This window comes from Lepidochelys kempii, chromosome 6 (genome assembly GCF_965140265.1).
Source record: "Lepidochelys kempii isolate rLepKem1 chromosome 6, rLepKem1.hap2, whole genome shotgun sequence".
NCBI classification, from domain to species: domain Eukaryota; kingdom Metazoa; phylum Chordata; order Testudines; family Cheloniidae; genus Lepidochelys; species Lepidochelys kempii.
In genome coordinates, this window is record NC_133261.1 from 120500402 (window position 1) to 120526140 (window position 25739).

The 25739-nt window shown below is 44.2% G+C and overlaps 1 protein-coding gene across 1 annotated transcript in view; it reads right to left on the reverse strand.

The window, feature by feature from the left end:
- PRKCH (protein kinase C eta) overlaps positions 1-25739 on the reverse strand; it is a 168775-nt gene that overhangs the window by 63909 nt on the left and 79127 nt on the right. The window contains exons 8-10 of the mRNA XM_073349907.1: positions 23101-23244; positions 21842-22015; positions 5793-5947 (exon numbers count right to left, since the gene is read on the reverse strand). Of these exons, the coding sequence (XP_073206008.1) occupies positions 5793-5947; positions 21842-22015; positions 23101-23244 (473 nt within the window). The remainder of the gene's footprint in view (positions 1-5792; positions 5948-21841; positions 22016-23100; positions 23245-25739) is intronic.

Genomic DNA, 25739 nt, shown 5'->3' on the forward strand with positions numbered 1-25739 from the left:
ACTTGTCTGACTTGATCAGAGCAAGAAAGCTCCACCGGGTTCAGCCATGGAGCTTCCATGCCGTAACGTGGAGCGACACAAAGTTTGGATGTTGGACACAGATGTGATCCTGAGTTATTAAGTCCGGGAAGAGTGGCAAGGTGACTGGGGCTTCCAAGGACATTTCCAGGACTGATGTGTACCAGTGCTGGCGGGGCCAGGCTGGAGTTATCAATATCACCAAAGCTCATTCACTCTGAATCTTGAGGAGCACCTTGTGAATGAGAGGGATGGGCGGGAACGCGTATAGGAGAAGGCCTCCCCATGGGAAAAGGAACGTGCCCGCGATAGAGTCTGGGCTGTGATTCAGGAAGGAGCAGAACTGCTGACTCTTCCTGTTGTGTTGTGTGGCGAACAGGTCTATCTGGGGAAAACCCCACTGATGGAAGATTGAGTTCACTATGTCCAGGGGAAGGGACCACTCATGGCCATGGAACGACCTGCTGAGATGGTCCACCAATTCATTCTGTACTCCAGGGAGGTACGATACTTGCAGGTGTATTGAGTGTGGTACACAGAAGTCCACAGCATGAGGGCTTCCTGGCACAGAGGAGAGGAGTGTTGGTGTCGCTGTGGTGTTGTCTGTAATGACTGATACACATCTCCCTGCTAGGTGGGTTCTGAAAGTCTGGCATGCCAGGTGCACCGCTCTCTGATATTGATGGTGTAGAGCGAGATCTGCCTGAGACCAGAGGCCTTGTGTTCTGAGGTCTCCCAAATGTGCCTCCCAGCTGAAGCCTGATGCGTCTGTCACTAGTGAGAGGGATGGCTGAGGGTTGGTGAAGGGGACCCCTGCACATACTACTGTGGGTCAAGCCACCACAGGAGGGAGTTGAATACCAGGTGAGGCAGGGTTACAATCCTATCCAAACTGTCCCGGACTGGCTGATACACTAACGCTAGCCATGACTGAAGACGTTGAAATCTGAATCCCTACTACGTAGATCTCAGGAGTTTCAGGCAATTCCTTGCTGTGGTGGTGGGGAACTCCCTGAGACCTCGTATGATGTCACCCAGGGACCGAAACCTTGCTTCTAGGAAGTATGGCCTGGTTTGTATCGAGTCCAGTACTGCCCCCTATGAACTCTATCCTCTGAACCGGGGACAGTGTTGATTTCCCCTCGTTCAGGAGGCCCCAGTTCATCAAATGTCATTCTTATGAAGTTGACCTGTGCCTCCACTTGGGACCTGGAGCGATCCTTGATCACCAAGTCGTCGAGGTACGGGAACACCTGTACCTGACCCCTGTGTGGGAATGTGGCCACAACAGCGATGCACTTGGTGAACACTTGAGGTGTCACTGTCAGGCCAAAAGGGAGAACTGAACCGATCATGGTGGTTGTTCACCACAAACCTGAGGTATTTTCTGTGGGGCATAGTCATTGCTATTTGAAAGTACGCGTCCTCCAAGTTAAGGGTGGCAGGAGGGGCCTCCTTGGGCTTGGAGGCAGGAGAGCGACCCCGCTCTGGCCTTTTATTTTTCTGGGGCGCCGGGGACTGAGACCGGTGTCTCTCAGAAGACTGTCTATGGGCGGACCTGTGGCAGTGCTGTGATTCCTTGGGGTCCTTCCTCAGCACCGGCTTGCACAGCTTCAGTGCTGGAGCACTGCGCACCGATGAGGAGATGCTGGGCGTGGGCTCTGCCAACCACGGGTAGGATTGTGGACGGAGTGCCGCCTCCATTAGAAGGATCTAGAGCCTTTGCTCCAAGTCTTTTAAGGTCCAAGGGTGGAACCCTTTGCACCTCTCCTTCTGGTGGCTCTCCCCGAGACACTGCAGACAGGAAGGGTGCAGGTCACTCTTAGGCATAAATTTTCCACATCCTCACAGAGCTTGAACCCTGGGGGACGGGGCATATCCTTGTACCAGGGGAGCGTTGGTGGGGATGACGAACCCCCAAAAGGAAACTTATGAACTACTACTAATACTAACTAGCACTAACCAACTCATGCCAATCCCTTTTGTTATTTGTTAAGGCTAGTACATACGGCAGCACATATAGGCTATAGTACAGCATACTGTAGCTCAGACATAATACTGATATCGTGGGGTTTGGTTTTTTTTTTTTTTTAAAGTATGCACAACATTCAAGTGTGCTTTATTCCCCTCAGAGAACTAGTGAGCTGGAAAATGCAAACTCAGGGCTAGTCTACACTGGCAATGCTTTTACATGGCTTGTGTGGTCACGGCAGAGTGGTGGGAGAGAGCTCTCCCAGCGCTCTAAAAAACCCCACCTCCACGAGTGCCGTAGCTCCCAGTGCTGGTCCACTGTCCACACTGGTGCTTTACAGCACTGAAACTTGCTGCACTCAGGGTGGGGTTTTTTCACACCCCTGACCGAGAAAGTTGCAGCGCTGTAAATTGCCAGTGTAGACAAGCCCTAAGAATAAGCTGCCTCAAGAAGAATATTACATACACGCTTTACACAGCGTTGTGAGCAAACTCATATATCCTTGCCCAAGCTGATCGTCGTGTTTTCCTTTGGATGTATGTTTAAAAAAAAATAAAAAAGAGCGCACAACTGCTGCACTATGAAAGAGGATTCTACATGCAACAACCTTAACCGTGACGATGCTTTTGCCTAGTAGTATATAGCACAAACTGAGCCAAAATCTGCTCAAAAGCTGCAACACTAGCAAAGTCCGGGGAGCAAAGAACTATGATTTGGCATATGAAAAACCATGTCCTTAATTCCATGGGTGAATTTCAGTCTAATTTTTTCCCCTTGTATGATGTGATATGGAACTGCAATATACTTATCAGCATGCTTCAGAAAGCAGCTCTAAATAGAAGGTGCTGACTTGAGAACTAAACCTCAGCTGATATTTCTTTAATAATGATAGTTAAAAGTCTCACTTCTGCAGCAATATACAAACACGAAGAGTGGACACTGCCCAAACACGCTTGCAAAGCAAGAGCAACAGTTTGTTCCAGCTAGTGGTCACCAGCAGTAAGAAGGAACTGAGGGGCTGGCGGGTCAGCAGGGTCCTATATTGGGCGCCATGAAGGCATGACTCCTGGGGGCACCCAGGCTGACCCTACGGATGCTGCTAGGGGAAAAATCTTCCAGCCGTCGTGCACACACCTGATTGGAATTGACATGAACCAGCACTCGAAGAAGAACAGATGATTGCTGAGCACCAAGCTAAACCGGTTTTGAAAACAAGTTTTCAACATTGATATTGTGAGAAAATCTGGGAACAGGCTCAGATGAGCGAAACCTTAGGAGCTAATGATCAAATGGTGTTTGGCCTGATCTACAGTACAAAATAATACCAATGGCCACTGTCTTCAATGGGGCTGTTCTGCATGGGCACAGGAGTCTACCCGTGTGGATCCTGTTGCAAGATCTAGCTACATATTTGTAACCAGACTGTAACATAACGTGGTTGAATCGGCACAGAGCATGTCCACACCCCCACAAAGCTCTTAACAGTCCTGGCATACCATGTAAAGGCCTGGCTGGAGAGTGGGGCTGTGGCAGGATTGTCAGGCCATAATTGAATATGAAACATGACAGATTTGCTGTTGGGAACCCCTGAAAGAATCTGTGTAATCTAATTAGCCAGTCCTCCTACCCTCTGAATGAGAGGACATCCTGAAGTGCATTGCACCAAGTGTTATAGACAGTACTCTTAATCATGTCCTCCCAGTATCTTCGATGCTCACTGCGCTAGACATTCCATCCAGGTCTATGAAGTGTCTCACATAGTCTGCCCCCTTGCATACATGCTGGAATTCTCAAAAATTTCTGGCATCATGATCTTTGCCAGACCAGCCTCCATGATCCAGAACCAGTGATCCACTCTGGCCTGATGATCACAGGGTAATCAGATTGGCAATTGTGAAGCGTTGGGGCATTACACAAGGGACGGTCAATAGCCAAACTGGCTGCGATAAATGAAGGGGGGCGGGGAAGGGAAGGGACCGCTCTCTTTTATTGACACCCAGCCAGCCAGCCAGCCAGCCATGAAGTCCCTCTTGGTGGCTGTTCTTTGCTTGCTTTACCTGTGAAGGGTTAAAAAGTCTCCCTGGCTAGGCAAAAGAAAGGGAGTGGGCACCTGACCAAAAGAGCCAATGGGATGACTAGAACTTCTAAAAACTGGAAAAAACTTCCCTTTTGGTCTGTTGCTGTTCTCCGGGGAAGAGGGGAACAGGGCAGCAGTTATGATATGAGAAGCTTGAAGCCAGGTATGAAAAATCATGAGATCATACTAGAACTACTTATTTGAAACCCCCAGATGTGTAAGTAGATGAGGAATCTCTAGAAAGACTCAATTAGGTTTATCTCTTTTATTTCTTTATGGCTTGTGGACTCCGCTGTGCTAACCCCAGATGCTTTTGTTTTACTTGTAACCTTTAAGCTGGACCTCAAGAAGCTATCTTGATGCTTAATCCTTGTATTGTTTCAATAAAATTTACCTTTTTTAAAAACAGGATTGAATTTTTGTGTCCCTAAGAGGTTTCTGCATATGTTGTTTAATTAGCTGGTGGCAACAGCTAATTTTCTTTGTTTTCTTTCTGAGCTCTTTCCTGGAGGGGTGGTGGTGTAAGAGCTTGAGGGTACCCCATAGGAATGAATTCCTAAGTGCATCTTCCTGGGTTTCAAAAAGGGGGTTTTTGCACTTGGGTGGTGGCAGCATCTCCCCACCCAAGGTCAGAGAGAAGCTGTAACCTTGGGAGTTTAATACAAGCCTCGAGTTGCCAGTATCAATTTTTAAAAATCCTTGCAGGCCCCCACTTCTGGATTCGAGTGCCAGAGTGGGGAATTAGCCTTGACACTGGCCCTCCGGACCCTGATGGATTCTGGGATTGGAATGCTATGTAGCCATGGAGAGGGAAATGGTATCTTGAAAAAACACCCATAATCCTCTAGCCTGACAGGAGCATCTGAAGCACCGTGGGGACAAAACTCAGATTTTCCTAGACTGCACTGATATAAACACAATCGTGCAAAGTGGTGGGTGTGGACAAAAGATGATGTCTGATATTTAGTGGTGCTAGGAAAAAAAAAACCTTGTGTGGATGTTCTGAGTCATGTTAGAAGTGTGTGTTGGACTCATTGTTCTGTCTGTTGCATAAATGGGCATTGAGGGGGAATGCAGAGGAACAACAGCCCCGGTTGGATTCAGGCCATGCGGACAGGGCTATAAATGACAAATCACTCACTGGCAGGGGATACAGCTCATCGTATTTATGCCCCAGATAACACAGAACGCTTTCACCTAACCTACTCCCTCTTTGTTGTGACCTTGATTTGTACTCAGCAGCGGCAGGCTAGGATGATTCCTATTGAGAGGAGGCATCTGTTTTTCAGCAGCTAACACTCAGCAGCTATCCAATTTCCCATTAATACAGGCGCCTTGATAAGTGCAAATGTCTGTGGGCCAGATGCTGAGCTGGTGTAAATCAGCTTTGCTTCACTGAAGTCAGTGGAGCAATACTAGTTGACACCAATTCAGCATTTGGCCCCATATCTTGGGCATGTAAGGGTGATATTTTCATTTCTGTTCCTAGACATATAACTGGTCTTGCAATGAAGGTTCCCCTCCCCTGCCCCCCGTAGTAAATATTGTATCAGGCAGTTTCCCTGCCTCCTGCAGGCTATGAGCACCTTTGACAATAAGCAGCAAGGAAACAGAGCGATTGTCATTACATTTGCTAACTGATTCCCAGTGGCTAGCGAGGGATTATTCGCCCAAGTGCAAAAAGGGCAGTTTAGACCAGGAGAGTAAATGAAATCCAGAACTCACCGATAAATGATGCCTTTCTCGTGGAGAAACATGAGGGCTGAAATAATTTCTGCAGCATAGAAGCGGGCTCGAGCTTCATCAAACCGACGGGACTTCTGAATATGGAACATCAAGTCCCCACCATTCACGAACTCCATGACGAAGAACAGGCGATCCTTCACAGACACACAAACATAACATGGACAAAAGAGCATTAATCAGCTTATCCTGTCCCATGCAGAAATGAATTCAAATCTAAACTATTCTCCTCAAAACAAAAGCAGAAAAAACACCAAGCGATGCTGAAAAATGTGATCTTTCCAGGGAGGTTAAGTCAAAAACTAGATCTGTCAAAACCCCGCTCCCAAACATCTCAATAATGAAATATGTTTATTTGGTCTGTACACATGAGCAGATACAAGCTTACAAAAAGACTCCTAGAGAATTTAATAGATAATTGTAACCTTTCTATAGGTTTTTATTAACCACCCCAATCCAATCCAATCGAGAATTATATCCCTTCTGTAGATATCTCTGGATGGCTCAAAAGATCTATAGAAAGTATCTCAATCTTTATTAGATGCTGTGGCTTCTTAAAGTAGAATCATACTTGAATTTCTATAGATCATCTACTAATTTTACCCTCTACTATACTCTATAGGGATTTGAGACACAGTTAGGTGCACATGATGGAGTGCAAGTAATGCACAAGTACATATTGCAATACTTTCAATTCTAGGACTTCAATTTCCCCTTTATTCAGGGAATAGGTGTTGACTGTCAAACTCAAGATGTAAATACACTAGATTTGTGGGCATCACTATGCCATGTTTGCTCAGATTGCTTATAGGGCATAGCTTTACCATTTTAAAGGAAAGGTTATAACAATAATGATGTCACACCTAGAGCATCCCTAGAATCTGCTTCAGAGAATTTTTATTGCTTTACTAGCTAGGATTATGGAAATGGTCTTTAAAATCTTGAAATGTCAGCCTTTCATAACATTGATTATTAATCTACAGACCTTTGTTGGATGTAGGAGAAGATGAAGACTGGGTATACAGTAAAGACTCTGCTGTGTGAAAGTACAATACATAGTTCCTTGCAGTAAATGAGCAAAGAGTCACTGAACTGATGCTATTCTTTGAGTACCTATATTTTTGCAGAGGTCCATAAATGTGGAGAAAGCTGTTGAATATGCAGTTCATGCAGCTGGATCTCCAATTAAGCAATCTGGACACAAAAATGAAAAATGTGCATGTGCAAAATTGGTGCATGCTCTGTGTTGGGGGGCATAGGGAGGAAAGAATGCAGTCCAGTGTATGCAAAAAAATTGCAAATGAAAATAAATCAAAGGCTTGTTTGACCCTGGCTCAAAATTTGCCTCCATGTTTAAATATCATTATGTTCTGTTCTTCTAATTGTTTTGTCACTAAAGCTTTCATTCTGAACCACAGAAAAGTCCCGTCTGGAAGGTAAATAAAGGATTAACTTGAGAAAGTTTGATTTCTTTATGATGCTTTTTGACCTGCCCTTCTCCAAATCCCCCTCCCATGATTGAGCATTACTAATCTATGACCCAAGGTTTTAATCTCATCTCTAAATTCTGGGTGTTTGGTTCTCGCCAGTCTCTTGCATCTGGCCAGCTTGAAATGACCACTGCCATTAACATCTTGAGATGCAAACAGCAGAAGAAAAGCAAACCAGGAATCCTTTCATTTTACAGCTGGCGCTGAAGACATAAGAGGGAAGCCAAATGGCTTGTGACTGGTGATAACAGCATTCCTCTCTTCACCCTCATGGGCCTTTGTTAATCTGCTGCCTGAGTTGATGGAATCTTTCAGCTCTCTTCAAAAGCAGCAAAGTTAAGATAGATGAGCCCCCAGACCCGGGAGTCTAAAAATACTCAGCCAACATTTGAAACTACTGTGGGGAAAACAATCACACCACAAGAGCCTTAAATGCTGTTTGAAATCCATACAAACAGCAATGATCCTTTACTGTTTCCCTCTGGTCTAATATTAGGGCTTGTCTACATGGAGAAATAGCCTGGAATAGCTATTGCATGCTAGTTCCCCATGAGGACACCCTTATTCCTTACTATGAATGTCTTTGTGTGGTTTACCTTAATCCATATGTACTTAGTTCTGGGTGAAGTAATAAACTGCCGATCAAATAAGAATAACCAACTCTCCCAATCTGAGAAATACTGTCAAGGTAAAAGTTGACCTGAAAAGAACCTAGCCTTAACATTAGTAAGCTAATGCTTCCTTGACTCACTGGACTAAGCTACACTGCATAAAAGGTACTCTTACTAGGGAATAAGCGTGCGCACACAAGAAGTTAGTGAAGAATACCTGTTGTGCTTTAAAATTTTTCTGCAATAGCACCTCAGTGTAGACAAGCCCTTAGAAGGACGTAGAGCAAGAATAAGGAACATACACTGTGGTAAAAACAACGAGGAGTCCTTGTGGCACCTTAGAGACAAACAAATTTATTTGGGCATAAGCTTTCCTGGGCTAGAACCCATTTCATCAGATGCATGGAGTGGAAAATACAGTCGCAGGTATAAATACACAGCACATGAAAAGGTGGGAGCAGGTATGAAATCTGGTAGAATTTAGATCAGTTCACTAGGCCATGGCCCACCTCTTCATTCAAATTCCTCCTTAAAATTCCTTCCTGACCCACTGCCTACATGAAGTTATTTAATTCACCAGCACCATATTGTTTGGGTATGTGTATTTAGGAATATAGCGATTGCAATAGTGCAGTGTTTTTCACTGTTGTTTCTTTTTTTATAGCTGAACTTCAGGAAAATGAAACCACTGCAATCCCCTCCTATCTTAATTCATATATGCTCTGCTTCCCCACCCCAGCTAGTCCTTCATGACCTCCTTGGGGGGCATACCTCACACTTTGGGCTATGTTGCTGTAGATTTTCATAGTCTAATACTTCCCTCCTTTCTCACATGCTTACAGGTGCACTGAAACAGCAATATTTAAAATATCATTGGCATCTGAATGAACAGATATTGAAATGAATGGTGCAGTCCACAGCTATTGTTTCGGGCTCTCCGCAAACATCACTACATGGGTTACATTCAGGTCACAGTCTGAAGGTTTTCTCCGCAACCATAGCAGCTAGAGACTTACCTCTGCATATGCTCACATGCAGAGACTATAAATCAGGATTGTTTCGCTATTGAGACTCTCCCATTTAGCCTTCAGCATAACTTCTGACTATCCAAATTAAATTCTTTCCCTCAGGGTTGCTAATTGCCCAGTTTACTAACACTTTTCAGTACTGTGGGTCTGACTAAGTAGAAGAGATGGGGTGGGTATTGTAATTTGTTCACAATTTAGCATTTGTGCATTGGCTTCTTACATGCATGATAGCATATATTATAAAGATCAGCACTAATGAATATGCTTGGGGGAGGAGGAACTAAGTAAGATTTTCTATTGGTATTCACAAGTGGGGCCATCAACCTGCTAAACTGCAAAGACCAACTAAATAATCACTCCAAAGGTATCCTAAGGAGAAAAATAAGCATTCTGAAACAATGACATTTTATTAACAAAGGATATTACAGCATTTAAAAATAGGAACAAATATTATGAAATGTTGATGAACCAGGAAGGGTTCACAGCAAATGGCTTTAATAATAAAGTTAGGGGTAGATTATCTGGCACTCCACAGCAATGCTTGGCACGCCCAGAGGATGGGCAGGGATAGAGAGCTTTACATCGCTATTCTGCCTCTCCTGACCTTGGGCTCTCAGCACAAGTTAGAGCAGTCTCAGTGCAGCTCTAACTCGTACTGGTGGATAAAGGCTCCCAAGGAGCTACTCCGCAGGCCACGACTGCCCACTCTTCACTTGGGAATGTCCCCTGTACTGAGGTGGGGCAGAGGGGGCGAGAAAAGTCTTCATCTGCTAGTTTAAGACAGCTTTCAGTCCACTTTGAGTTGCTGGATAGGTACAAATGGGAGTTAGGATGAGCTGAGGATTGGACTGTGTTTTTGACAGAGACACACTGCTGAAATCCTCCTCAGTGTTTTACATGCTGTGTCTCAGAAGAAGCTTTCCCTGATCTGTTATCTTTGTCTGACACTAGCAATAATAAGAAATTAAGAATTTGAGTCAACAGGAAACAGCGACGTTAGAGGCTTCACAGCAACGACAACCACAACAGGAAATCGTGTTGCACCATTTTGGATTGGAATCAACAATCAACAAAGCCACAGTGCCAACTGTTACTGTAAATTAAAGAAACAATTCAGTGAAATAAAGTGATCTGAGTCAGACGGGTTTGTTTTCCGGCTGGCCAGTGTCCAAACATGAGTGCTGTAGATTCCTCTACAGAACAATTCGGTTTATTTCTCATCTTGCTTACTAAGCTGGCAGGAGTTAGGAACAGGGCTGGGCAAATAATGGTGGTGGTCCAAGTAAAAAAACCAAAAATAATTTGGGATCAGACAAACAATTTTTTAAAAAGTTTTTCTTGACAAAGCCAAAAAACTGCAAAACACAAACAAACAAAAACAAACCTGGGGGGAAAAAAAATAAAAGTTTCAGATCAAACCAAATGTTTTGGATAGCACCACAAATGAAATGTTTCTGGATATTTTTCCCCCCTGATTTGTTTTCCAACCGAAACGATTCACTGCATTCAACCCAAGTTTGTGAATAGTTTTGGTTGAGCTGAATCTGTATTTTTTGGTGAAAAAAATATTCTCTCACACATACACATGCACGCACAAAATTCCCCAGCTCTAGTCAAGAGTACTATGTGAGCTACATGCTCTGTCCCTAATGAGGGGGCCTCATGTAACTCAAATGCACCTCCTCCTTTTTGCTTGGAAAGGCACCCTGGGGCTTTAAAGGGAATTTCTTCCAGTTAGGCCTGGATTCTGCAAGCTGCTCTGGGTAGATTTCCAGGGGGCTCTGTGTGGGCACTGAGCAGCTTGCAGGATTACGATTAGGGTTAAGGGTATGTCTAGACAGCCCGTTAGAGCAAGCTACCCAGTCCAGGCTGACAGGCTTGGGATAGCAGGGCTCGTGCCAGCATTTTCAAAATAGGTGGGTAGACCGTGCTTTGAAGATGCAGCTCTGGCTTGAAATGGGGCTCTGAAACCTACCCCCTCCCATCCCCTTGGGCTTCAGAAGTCGAGCTCCAGCCCAGCCAAAATTTCCAAAGTGCTGCCTACACAACTATTTTTAGAGCACTAGCATAAGCCCATCTACCCCAAGTCTGTCAAACCAGGCTGTGTAGAAATACCCTTTGAGATTAGTGGCTGGGACACTGGCGCTTTTGTGAGTGAGCTGATTCAGGCAGGAATAGGGACACTGATTTCTAGGACTGTCTGGGGCACTGAAGTGAATGGCATCTGCCTGTGAAAATAAGTTATAGTTGCATAGCATGGAACAGCAAATGAGATACACTTGTTCTCCAAAGCCTGGCACATACTTATAACCATGTCTGAAACGCTCTTCAATGAAGTGAGCTGTAGCTCACGAAAGCTTATGCTCAAATAAATTGGTTAGTCTCTAAGGTGCCACAAGTACTCCTTTTCTTTTTGCGAATACAGACTAACACGGCTGTTACTCTGAAACCTCTTCAAAAACTGTTACAGCTAGACTTGGCTGGAAAACAGAGATCCCTTCTTGTGAAAAATTTCACGTTCTTGAGGGGAAAAAAAATCATCCCCCCAAACAGGACAAAACTTTCAGGCAGAAAATGAAATGGATAAGATTCCTTCCAGCTGAGGAAATCTGGTTTCAATTTTCCCCAATTTTTTCATTAGAATTGTAATTTTTCCCACAGATATTTTCCGTCAAAAAAATTGTTCTGTTGGAGAATTCCTGACCAACTCTAGCTATAACATAACACAGCTGTAACACAGTTAGTGTCCACACACAAAATGGTTACAGGCTGTGCGAGATCAGCATCAGTCTAGAGACTTGCCTTAGGCAGTCTATCTGGTCTGCAGCTCAATGATAAAGACTTCTGGCATGAAATCCTCACCTCTGCTCAGACCCCTTTATGCTTAATCAAAGGGCTGGAGTGGCATAAATGGGCCCTAAAAATCCCAGTTCAGGACAGGAGACAATTCCCCTGATGCAGGAATGGACTAAGAGAGCAGTAAGGCAGCTTCAGGGAAAGCGTCCTCACAATTCTTTGTGTAGGGGGCATACCAGGAGCGTGTCAGGGCAGGGATGCATCAGAGGGTGGTGCAGAGATTCTGAGACATGATAGGACCCCTAGAGAAGCCCCAAGGAGGCTGCCCTACTTAGATAGGCCTCCAAATCTGAATAAATTACACTGGGGGCCTCTCCTGCCCTCAGAGCAGCCCAAGATTGAAAGGGTGCAAAGGTGGCTTAAAGCCACATTAGACCCTTCTTCCTTCAGGCTGCACAGCATAGAATCTCATCCTGAAGTTGTCATAGGCCTCAGTCCTGCAAACAGATCCATGCAGGCAGACCCCTTATACCTACTGACTCATGTGAATGCCTTTGTAGGATCAGATCCTTAATTACTCGTTTAACAAAATTTAACTACGAGCAATTTTATTTTTTTCATCCAAAGACTTTAAAGTTTGTAGTGTTCATATAAGGGAGCATTTGGAGGAGACTGAAATCTGGTATATGGTTATCCAGCATGTTCAGAAATTCCACTTGAATGTGGAATTCCACACTGTGTAAGCATTTAATCTCCACATATATGGCTGGTGCATGCGATTCATTGGCAGGTAGATTTAGGGCCCAATCTGAAACCCATCAAAGTCAAAAGACTCCACTAGAGAGCAAGGGACATTTTCACTCTCTGTTCCCTTGTTGAAAGTGCTTTACAACAGTACTCAGCAATTTACTCTTTGCACAGTGGAAGCCAACAGGGTCAGGTCTGTCTTTGTTCAATAATGGAATTTTATTAGTTCATAATAAATAAGTAGTAAATAAGTGTAGGGGTTGGACAGCTGGTAAAAGTATTATCATCATGCCATCTCAAGGGCAGTCGGTTTGTCTCAGGGCTACTCAAAACTCCTGCTTTATTTATTTTTTTTGCATAGCTCTGCAACCTCACACAACCCTACTCACTTTAAGTCTTGGCTGGAAGCTTGGAAATCACCAGCATTGCTTGGTGAAATCACTTCACCAGCATTGCAGTGCTCTATCTACAATGGAGTCCAGATGCACTAGAGCATGGAACAGGCCAAATGATTTATTTGACAAATTTCACAATTTCCCCCCCAAAAAGTTATGAGTCAATAATATGACTGATCATCTTTGAAACTCTCACCCACTAAGCCAGTCCTGAATCCTAATGAGCTCTGGCATTCTAAACTAAGAGGTTTACACAATTACAGAGGACAGACTGATAGACTGGATAGTACTCAGCAGTGTCCAGAGTAAGAAGGGATTAGAAGCAGCAGCAGCAGAGGAGAGAAATGGAGAGAAGTTACTAATACAATCTTTCTTTGGAAAGTGTTCTGAAGTAGATTTAATTTTTGAGCCAGATTCCTAGCTGTCTGCAATGGAGCTATACTGATTATACTGACCTTCAAGGCCTTTGCTTTCAAGTCAGAATAATTAATGGAGATAAGCCATTACGTCCGCTCCAAACTTTGTCATAGGAATTGTTCATACACATTAGCTATGGCTCTTAAATACAGTCAAATTGATGATAGCCAGTGGCACACTGTTTAGCTGGCCATTTGGAAATCTTGTGGACTCTGACAAGGACTACAAAAATTCAGCAATTAACAGTTAATTGCAAACTCATTTTGTTGCAATTTCACTGGACATTTTATTTGCATGCTGAAGCCTTCAATCAGTCCACAAGTTCATGCTGCTATGAGCAACAATTTATGCCTAGGAGAAATCAAATTGCAGCATGCCACAAATAGTATTATGAGCCCTGTAAACCTAAAGGCTGTGAACTGCTGGGGTTTATTTATTTTTTTATGTTTTTGTTATCTTTATTTAGCTAATGAAGGCATAATGAAAAACTAACACATTTCAGAAATGACAGAGTAATGCTGCATTTATTTCTCCAAAGCAAGCAAAATCATGCATAGTGGCTGTCCTTTGAGAGGGCAGAGGACTTCCTGTCATTAGAAGAATTTAATCTAGGGTTTTGCCTGGCTTATATTTAGTGAGTACATTTCTGAGAAACACACATCAGTTTCTCGCTCTGGGCCTGCTCTTACAACAATGAATTCCTGACGTCACAGTTCCAGCTCCAGGAACTGCTGAGTCATCATTTGACAGTGCTTTGTTATTTTACACGGCTGATAGCAGGCACAAGACAAACTTCCATTCACCGCACTCCTAAAACAACTGAACATTACTTAAGGAAACTCCCTGGAGGCACAGACAATTAAACTGGTTCTTTCCAGCTTCCTGTAACATTTCTCCAGTCTCTCTCTGAGTAAAGGCGTGTGAGAGAGAGTGTGAGAGAGAGAGAGAGAGCGCGCGCGGTGGGTGCCCAGCACCACTGAGAATCAGTTAACACTTTGTCAGTGCATGAGAATGCAACGAACTAAATCACAATGTCTGTGTATTTTCTTTACCCCTTCCGTGTAGTGGAAACCTTGTCTGCTGCAGCAATTTTAAGAGGTTTCAAGTCAATCTCATTCATCTCTCTTGAACACTGCACCCTTCGAGGTACCAGAGGCTCCTGGCTGGTCGCCCCAGCCCAGGAAGGGCTAATGCCAAGCCCAAAAGTCTGCTCAGGCCCTTCCTTTGGGGCACTGTTTTATTCTTCAATACGAAAGTTAAACAAAGCTATTCTCTTGACCAAAGCAGGCTGAAAAGCCTTTTCCCCTGCTTCTCCCTACCCCTGCTCCTGGGGCCAGCAACAGGGACCCACCCCACTCCTGCAGCAATCCTTTTCATCGGAACCACTTGCTGGCTTTTACAATCACTTGATCAATCTCAGCTAGGAGGCAGCGGATCCGTCACAGGTGATGTTGGGCCCCAACTCCTCTTAAAGGGCTGCCTCTCCCCACCCCCTGTGACACATACCTCCTGCAAACTCTATGTTGCTCCTCCCACTACCTTAAGTCCAAGTACATCTTAAATGACACAAAGGTTCCATGGTGAACTCATCACATGATCACAAAATTCTACCCAGAATGCACACAAAGGGATGATGTTTATTGCTGCTTAATTATTCATTTCTATTTCATTAAAAAAAAGAATCCCCAAATCTAGGGGTCTAAACATGGAGTTAAACAATAAAAGCACATCCCCCCAAAAAACCCCTCTGAGTCCTTATCCATAAAGTAAATACTTCCACCCACTGTAAACAAAATATTCTTCTCCTGCTTCATTTGTCCCCTTGTGAGGCGTGTGAGAAGCTATGTAGCCCTGGCAGCATGTCTGGCAAGTCAAAGAGTCAGGTCTTGTTAGCTCTAGAAGGGGAATAAATGTAAGAATCAAGGGCACTTGATTATGTCCAGCCACCAACTGCTCCCATTCAAGACAGGGACCTGTGAGTGTATGCATCTCAGCTACTGCAGCTGCCATAGGATCGCACAAGAAGAGAGAGCTCTCCAAGGATAACCGGGACCACACCGCTTGCAGCCACGTTTTCAAAGGCAGCCACTGGATTTGGGTGCCTCAGTTTGTGGGCACGTGACTTGAGACAACTCTGGACCGATTTTCAGAGATGCAGAGTGCCTGCAGCTCCCCCTGGCTTCAGATGGAGTTGTGGGTGCTCAGCACCTCTGGAAACTAGGTTCAAGATCTTTCCAGTGGGGGATCCAAAAATTAAGACACCCAACAGTCACTTTGAAAGTGACGGCCTTAGGGCCTGATTTGTCTGGCCTGTGCCGACCTCTTAAACATCATCTAGACAGCAAAGCAGGTTGCTCCCTCAGCCAAAAAAGCATTACCCCTGCCTCAGCAAGGCTGAGTCTCAGCTGGCTGGTTCTCAGCCAAGTTATGACAGCACTAATTTCACCTTGAGTTGGCCCCCAGCCACACAGGCTGTTCGTGAATTGGTTCAGTTTCAATCCCTTCTACACCACAGATTCACAGATTTCAAGGCCAGAAGGGACCATTTGATCATGTAGTCCAGTGGTTTTCGAACTGCGGGTTGGGATCCCAAAGTGGGTTGCGACCCCGTTTTAATGGGGATGCCAGGGCAGGTTTAGACTTGTTGGGGCCTGGGGCCAAAGCCTGAGCCTAACTACCGAGGGCCGAAGCCCAAGAGCTCAGGTGACAGGACTTCAGCTTTGGTCTCCCCCCCAAGAGGCACTGGGGGCTTGGGGTTTGGTTTTTGCCCCCCTACCTGGAGCAGAGGTTGGGGGGGAAGCTCAGGCGGGCTCAAACTTCACCCCACCCTCCTAGGGTTGTGTAGTAATTTTTGTTGTCAAAAGGGGGTTGCAGTGCAATGAAGTTTGAGAACCCCTGATCTAGTCTGACCTCCTGCGTCATACAGACAAAGTATCATCCAGTTACCCCTGGATGAAACATAATAGCTTGTGTTTGACTAAATTCTAAAACGTGTAATAAACCGTTGTAGATGGAGGGGCCTATATAATGGCTTTCACATTGTTCTCCTATCAAAAATACCCTGTCCACACAGGTCAGGAAAGTCACCCTAGCTAATAGCAGTGGTATTTAAAGCATGGATGCAGCTAACACCATATTAATTCCTGTATGAGAGGGTCATATTTTACACGTCACCAATTTAAATCAGGACATGAAGGATCAGATTGATTTTTCCTGTAATAGTCCATAGATTGGAGGCAATTCACTCTGCCGATAGGAACTGCACTGCTTTCGACACTCATGGAGTATCCTGTAAACTAATCTACACTCTAGAGTTGGTGATGAACATAAGAACTGCCATATTGGGTCAGACCAAAGGTCCATCTAGCCCAGTATCCTGTCTTCCGACAGTGGCCAAAGCCAGGTGCCCCAGAGGGAATGAACAGAACAGGTAATCATCAAGTGATCCATCCCCTGTAGCCCATTCCCAGCTTCTGGCAAACCGAGGCTAGGGACACCATCCCTGCCTGTCCTGGCTAATAGCCATTGATGGACCTATCCTCCATGAACGTATCTAGTTCTTTTTTGATGGCCTCAAAAGATACTATTCCACACCAGAAAGGAAGGCAGTAACCTACCCATCCTACAGTTGAGTACCTCAGCTACAGTCTGACCAAAAAAGGGCTTTGTAGCAGGTCCCTAATGATGCTTCCCTTTCTGGCCTCTACTTATGACCCAAAGGAATGCCAAGCATTACTGAGCCTCTTGGAACATGCCATGCTAGAAACATTACTCTCAGCCAAATCCAAATGTCGTGGCAGAGGGCTTAATGTCTACACAAGGGGTTTAAACCAGATTAAGTCAAATTAATCCAGTTCAAAAATGCTTGCATACACACAATGCAATCCATCACAGCACACAATCTCTGCATTTATCACAAACTCTGGAGTCCTCTTCCAAAGTGGACTACATTTGTTGCAAATTGAGTTAGATGCAATGTTGCTGTTGAGCAGAGCCAGATAAAGCACAAGCAGATCAGTAGGACCTATATTAAAACCCAGGATGACCGGAAATAATCTGGCAAGGGACTTGTAATCTACCCATTTTCTGAGGAACTGGACAGGATTTTGCATAAATACATAACCACCCAACCCAGAAAGGTTGTGGAACCTTCTGACCACACTTCTCCATCCCTCCCAAGGATAACCAGCAACACTCACTGGAGGATGAGAATGAAGAGGGCAGTGAGGAGTTGTCCCCTGAGAGCCAGGCTCTGATGCCAGCCAGGTAGAAAGCCAACCCAATTCCTGTCCTGCAACAACAGAGCCCAAATCCCAGCCAGAAACCCAGGCTGGGGTCCAAGAGGCAGATCCTCTGGAGGGAATTTCAGCACGTATCTATATTTACAATGTATTATTATTTGTGGATAGCCATGATAGCTTCTGTTTCAGGTGCCCCATTGCCCCAGCCATTTTAGACAGAGGTGAGCTAGGAGACTTTCCAAGCCTCCAGCCCCTGCCTCCCTCCCTCCACCCATGCTGTCTGCTCACCCTCCACCCCCATATACATTTCCAACTACCCTGCTCCACCCAGGTAATCAGCCTCTGTCACATGCTAAAGCCTTGATCATTGACCATTTTCGGGTCATGCCACGGAGGGCAAATGCCCTTCTACCTATTTTCCTTTCCACTTCCCTCATCTGTCCTGCCCAGTGAACACCCACACCTGGCGGTCTTCAAACATAGCTGCCTCATTGCCTGCTGCTGCCACAGAGGAGAAAAAAAAAAAAGATCCAGTCAGCAAGAAGTAAGGATCCAACAAGTACATCTGCACTTTAGGTATCTGTAAATTACTCAAATCTACCAATTATTTCAAGACACTAGAGAGAAAAGGATGGATGTTTACAACAGTGGGAGTGGATCAACATCATCACTATAGCTGTAGCTTTAGCCCGAATACCCTAAACGGGCTCCTACGAACCCCTTCTCAGGGGGAACCTCCAACATTTCCCCCTGCTTTCTGATTTACTTTCCCATTAGCACCCTCCACCACCTGTGTCGTGATGTTTTTTCCTCTGGCTGAGGGAGAGCTAACTGTGGCATTCTGGAGTTCCTCATCTCTGCTCCTCAGGGCTCTGCCCCAGTGATTGTCACTGCTGTAGTGTGCTCAACCTCAGATTTCTGGGTAGCTGCTAGATTACAAAGCCAACTTCAACGTTCACGCCATATGTTATGTAATCCTGGAGAAAACAAAACCGAAGGTGTCCCCTTAAAAAGTAATCACAGCTCGATCCCTTACGTAACATATGCACAGGCTCAAGTTTAGCCCGATCTCTTCCGATATTAAATTTTAAAAAGTCACAGCAACTGAGGACAGGCCCATCTGTTAAATGTGTGGAAGATTTGTGACATAATGATCATGTTCATTCTAGACAAAACAATCTGAATACCATGGGAGACACTAGAGGCAAATGAGTAACTTTCCCAGGCTGTTCAGTCATTTAAGTGGCATGACATCAGCCAGTATCTTTTAGAGGGACAGAAATGTATGTGCCCTGCAAAGCCTCCTGGCTTTGCAAAATGGTACTATTCAGTGATTCGCTCTCCTGGAATCTCTTGACTTCAAGAGTATCCCGATTTGTAGGCTATCATTTGAGAATGTGTTCATTACAGAAAAGCATGCCCCAATGCCAAGAACTCAGGTCTCGCTATTTTTTCAATGACACACTCAAGGCTCCTTGCTTCAGCAATTGGGAGCACAAGGACATGGAAAATAAAGCCACAGGATGACCAGATCTGCAGTCCTGCTAACAAGGACAGTGCCTGAAATTGCATCCCAGGACCAGACAGTCCTCTGAAAGTATCCTGGGCTCACTAGGAGAAAGGGATGAGGGCAGTCGGAGCAAAACCTAGAGGTGTTAACTTGGGTGACATTTGACACCACTTGCCTGGGAAACCGATCATTCCAGTCACTTTCACGGACGTTGGGACAAAGAATTTAAAATCAACTATTCTCACAGAAATAACGGTTCCTCAGCCCCCAAGAAAACCGATTGTGTATAGTACAAACATATATGTGATTAATACATTCCAGGAAAAACAAATCCCCTTGTTCTAAATTCCTGTCTAAATCCTTATAATCTCACTCAGGCTAGGAAGGTATTTATACTGCGCTAGTCACCGTGGTATTTAATGACGTGGACATCATGTAAATAAACATTGAAATAAGAGTATTCTTTAGTGATCATGGACACTAAGGAACTAATACATATGGTTCCGTACGAGAAGCCCCAGATCAGCTATAGGACTAGTTACCATACTATATAGGATATCATTGCAGGGGTATCATCCTGTATGCCATCCAATAGGATGGCTCAAAACTGTATAGAAGGAGATGGTAACTGCATTAGGCTAAGCAGAAATCACCCCTCATGTAAAGATGTGTGATTATAAAAACCGTGAACAGCATTAAAAATACCATTTGGAAGGGTGGACTTCAAAGAGCAGAGGTCCATCCACTCAGGCCCAGTTTCAACACGGTTAAAAATCATCCAATGAAAGGAAGAGCATGGCATTTTATTTTCCTGGATGACAGGAATTCAGGGATTAAAGTTTTTTTTAAAAAAAAGTCCTTCATCCTCCCCATCAGTTAGTAGGAGTTACAAGATACAGGGTAACCAAGGAGCAGCATGGGTGGGTGTCCTCAGCCAGCCTGTTGTGTTGTTAACATGTCTTCATTAGACTTCAAAAACATGTGACCCATTGTGACTAAAAGTACACTGGTAACTCCTGCCGCCTAGTGGTAAAAACATTTCCTTTCTAAAATAATGAATGACAATGTCATTTTAAAAACAAAGCAATTAAGCTTTATTAATGTAACTTCATGGAAAGAACAGAAATGAATACAGGAGGAAATTCACCCCTGTGCAGAGAGCGAGCATAAAGACTATACATCACTTTAGCCCCACTAAGCCCTGTTTTGATAACTTAAATGTCGTCTGCACAGGAGTGAATTTCACCTCCAGTCAATACATGTCTCTCTGCAAAAGGACCCAATCATGCTCCCAGAAACTAACATAAATCCAGTTATTGTGGGTTGCAGCTGGCATGGCTGAGGACAGAATTTGGCCCAAGCACTATAAATCACAATTAACCATGTTAATTTGAAATCTATTTATTTTTTAGTGTCTCTATTATTTTGTTTTAATTTATTATTATAGGCGCACGGATGTTTACCGCTCCTCTCAGACAATCCTGATAACAAACCAAGCTCTCTCAATTGGGGGGATTCTCCCAGGAAACATTTTAATTAAATAAAGTCACAGCAAAGTAGGGTAGCTGTTACTGGCAGAAAGTCCTGTCACAGTAGATCTGAGCTCTAGTAATATCTAACATTACCAGACCTTTCCAAACATATTTCTATGCAATCCATTAGTGAGGTTATTAACCTGGGTCCTTGTACCTTTGTGCTATGAAAACCAAAGTGAGATTCAACTAAGGCCCTCTGTACTTGTGAGAGGGCTGATATATAAACCCTGTTTCTGTTCAGGATAGGTTGCTTTGTGAAATACATAAACTCTAACAAAAATCCTCCTCCATTACGTGGGAGTAGCTTCCCATGGCTCCACCCCAAGCTGACATGGTGCTTGAGCTCTCTGGCTGGCTGTTGCACCACTCAAATGAAACACGAACACCATCAGTCAGGTTGCTGCCAGAGCGCACTCCTTCCCTGTTAGGGATTCACCAAGCAGCAGTGAAGTATGTGTGATTAAAGAATAATTTCTTCTATGGCCCTCTGAGGGAAAAGGCAGACTCTATGAGACGTCAGTAGAAGACAGACTAGTAATAGCTAGAAATGAGTTGTAGCTGTTTGAAAGAGCTTCAGTACCTAAGGTACTTGGATCTCCATGGGAAGGATGGTTTAGCTCATCGAATGTACGTCCACATGCTGAGAGACAGCTATTCTACATTGGGCTGGCCCAATGTTCACTAAAGTCAATGGGACTCTTTCCATTGACTTGAGTGGGTTTTTGATCAGACTCTGCATTAGCTAGTAAGATGTACTAGAGCCAACAGGTTTTTCCCCAAAATCTAATTCTTTGAGGTTGCAGAGTTGTGCTGTAGTGGGGGCAGCGCAGTCTCATTCAATTCTCTAACCAGGATCTCTAGGTCTGAGATCCCCCACTGACCAGTTCAGAGGATTGTGTGGAGAAGGGAGGCTCAGAGTATGTCGGGTGGTTGGCACTGAAACAGGCTCTGTTGCCAGGAAGGACGGCACAGCAGGTCTCCCCCATCATTGCAGCTTTGTTAAGCAGCTCGGAACGAGGCAGGATTTTGCCAGGCAAACGGAGATGATGATGCTAGAGGTAGAACTTGCTGGAACCTTTGCCCTGCCCTCAACCCCATCAGTGGCATGCAGAAACCGCGACTACAGCAGGTTTCAAGGGAACTGTCCGTGAATGCTTTGCTATCCACTCAGCTCTGCTTATAGGAGGTGAGGAAAAATACTCAGGAAGCCTCCATGCTACCCAGTGCGTGGGGAGCAATGTGGAAGCTGAGCCATACTCACAGGAGTCTGAAAACAGTAGAAAAGCTGGGTGAGGAATGGGTGGCTCCTGGCCAGGGACAGGATGCGCTTCTCTGTCATGGTGCATTCCACATCGTCATCCTGGAGAATAACATCCTTCTTCAGCACCTTCACGGCATACAGCTGGTCCGTCTCTTTTATTTTGGCAAGCATCACCTAAACCAAAGCAAGAGAATGAACCATACAGGCTAAATCCTGCTCTCTCCCACACAAGTATGGCAGGAGGACACAGGGGCCTCTCACACAACCTAGCAGGAGATGGAAGACAGCATATCTTCACGGCACACAGTCGTGAAGTCCAGCCAACTAGCGAGGTCAGTGTCAGCGGACGTGGGCGTGGCCACCAGTGTGACCATCTAGTGACAAAGCTAGCTAGCATGTGTGCTGCCATGAGAGCAGGCCCTATCCAGCAGAAGTGGCCATGCAAGTTGCTCAATGCTGTAAGGAGCAGCAAATCTCTCCTAGACCTGGTCAGTGGCATCCTTCCCAGTGCCCACAGGAATCCTCTACCATAACACACACCATGCCATGCCATCTGTCCCACCTTGCTGCATAATCAGAGTTTGGCCCATTCACCAGTTTTGACTGCACCATTTGCACAATGGCTTTGAGGCAAAAACCAGGCCCATGGTTTCCTGGTAGATGGAGAGTGAGCTCTGAACTGCATTGAGCTCTGACACTATTACCTTGCATCTTTTAAAGGAGAAAGAAAAGGAATACTTGTGGCAACTTAGAGACTAACCAATTTATTTGAGCATAAGCTTTCGTGAGCTACAGCTCACTTCATGAAGTGCCACAAGTACTCCTTTTCTTTTTGCGAATACAGACTAACACGGCTGTTACTCTGAAACCTTTAAAGGAGAAGTTCATCTTCCCAAGGAAGTGCTGCACAAGTGAGCATACTTGACATTTCTGTTATGCTCCCTTGCATGCGGAAATTATTCTTTTGGTTGTGGCTGTTTTCCCCTTTTGTTGTAGTCAGTGTTTCAGTTTGTGGTTGGTTTTATATTCCCCTCCTCTCCCCTCTATAGCGGGACTTTCTGCATATATGTGTAATCACCATGATATTCACACGTGCTGAGCTCCCATGCAGCGCCCACTGATTTCCAGTCATGTTTCTCCTGACAGGGATCTTACCTTTTATCTGGTTTGGGAAGCACCTCATGTACTTGGGAGCCACTAAAATAACAAACAACAACAACGACACTACTATTTCGTGAAGAGCCAGGAATAAAACTCACCTTCCCAAAACTGCCCTTTCCCAACACTCGGATGAAGGTGAAGTCTTTGATCCCGAACCTGCTTGCTGAACTTCCACTCACACCGTTGCCGTCGTTTGGACTTTCTTTTCCCTGGCGCCTCAGCGTGGATCTTGAAACTAATTTCTGGGGAGGAAAATAACCGAGTTTGTCTAAAAATTGTATTTCCACTATGATATGCTGCAGTGTTTACTAATGATGTATCTGTCTGGGTACGTCTGCTGTGCTCAGCTGCACTGTACTGCAGCTGAAATACATTGGGCATAACATCACTCCAGGTGTCATGTGCAACAAGCCCACCCACCATCATCCGTGGCCACAAAGAAACATAAGAACTGGTTCTTGCTCTGTGTTTGACCTTGTAAAGTCACTTTGCTAAACCTAACAGGCAAGCCTGACCTCCCTACTTTGGAAATAGGAGAGCTGAGTGAAAAAACCTGGGAATCTTCCATCTGAATTATTGGGATATGAATAAATATGGCTACTTAATACCTCACAGCATGAATAATATCAGTGACATTTGGAATCCAAAAGATTTGTGTCTAGTCATTTCCCCTTCTCAGCCTCCCTTCCTGCTTACTAGCTACCTCCCTACCACTGCTTCCTCCTTCAATACAAATTCCTTTGAAGCTTTCTCCTCCCTAACTATAGGGCAGATCCAATTTAATGGTTTCCCTTTACATTTTCAAGAGTACTGCCAGTATCAATATCTTTCTACCGCTATTATTTTTGCAGTAGTTAGATCAAGTCAATATCCAGTACTCTCTGTTCATGGCTCTACAGATGTGGGTGCATAGACAAGCCCCAAATACTTACAAAATAAAGGAGACTCTTGCTCCTTTCCCTTCCCCCCGAACTTAGTCACACACAGATTTCTTGAGCTCCACCTTGTGACTGTTTCATAGTAATGCAAAATTCACAGCTGCACAATGAGACCTTTGACAAGGCCAATGTTACAGTAATTGAAAATTCAGCTGTGCAGAATGAAACAAAACCATTTGGAACAGCTCCCCAAATCCCTAACAAATATAAGCTCCCAACACATCCTGATAACTTAATCACATCCTTTACCTCACAAACAATTAGGAAAGCCCACTATGTACCAGGGCACAGATACGTTGTATCTATATGTTGTGCAGATTATACGGAGGACATACTACAGTGTCTGCTTGTTCAGAGCACAGGCTGCCCCCATTGAAATCAATGGGTGCTTTGGGAGCTCTGTAAATCAGAGAATAAATGATTAACTCTATTACAGTTTGTGTTATGGACAGACGGATGATGATGAGAGATTTGAAAATCCCTGTAGGCCTATTTTGCTATGAGCTTGATCCAAAGCCCACTGAAGTCAACAGGGGCAAGAACCTCAACTTGTCCCATTGATAGGCTATGCAGATTTACATCATCTGAGGCTCTGACCTGGGAATCTTTCCACTGAGTTCAGCAGGCTTTGGATCAGGCCCTTTGTAGCTGGAGAATCAGCATATTATTTGTCTTTCTTTTCCTCTACGTCTCTTTCTTCTTCCTGTTCTCTTTCTTTTGCCTGTTCTATTTCTTCCTTACCTTGGTTCTACATGAAGACTAAGATGGTTTTATGACTTACGCCAATATACAAGTGTTAACTTCCTCTAGTTATATGTTGAAATTTGTCATGTCTGATTATTTATTTTGTCACTTTTTAGGTTTTATTTATTTTACCTTTTTATGTATTTTTTGAGAAATATTAGTCATCATAAAATTGAACAAACCATTATAAGTGGATAGGTTACCAAGGCCTACTCTTATTTTCTGGGCTGCACAGAGGTTTTGGGGGGTCTGGGACAAAATCTGAAACTGAGGCCCTACCAGCCTTCCAAAAAATTTACCATGGAAATGAAATAGTTTAAGTAGAATATTACTGAAAAACTTTAAAGCTGATTTATTATCACAAAAGACAAGTCATCACACCATGTTTATCTTTCTTACTCTTCTTGACAAACACATTTCTGATGCTATCATAATTTGGGCTCTTTGCAAGATCACACACTGTTAGCATCACTTAGGCCAATATATGCATTTTTGGCTCATGGTAAATCAGAGGCAGTTTTTAAATCAGGGCTGACTTGTTTGAGTGCTCTCCTTCGGAAAGTGAAATCAGTATGGAAATGAAAATCCTTAGAGCAACACAGGTCTGTGGGAAAACACACTGCAGTTCTTTTTCATAAATCTTGTTTAATTTAACTGTAGTTACTTTTCCAAATAGCGTCTCTCTCTTAGATTGTTAAAAAAGGTGAATTTCCTCTTCTATTAAATCTCACAAGTAGACTTTTGATAGTTCTCGAGCTTTTGTGATATTGGAATTGGCATAATTTATAATTGGCTTCCAAATAAATGAAAACATGCTGTTGATTTTTGAAGCGGGTTCAGATCTTCTTCTATTTGTGTGGATAAGCGAGTCTAAAGCAACATAAAAAATGTCAACCCTGAACTCAGTTTCTTGGTTTTCATGGTTGTACGTGGTGGTCCTGTCTTCACCATAGTGTGTTTTCCTCCTTCTGCTTCTTTTCTTCTTGAAATCTTTTTGAAGGCCCAGGTCCACTTCTACAAGTTTTGACTAGTCAAGAATCAGAGGCCAAGATTCT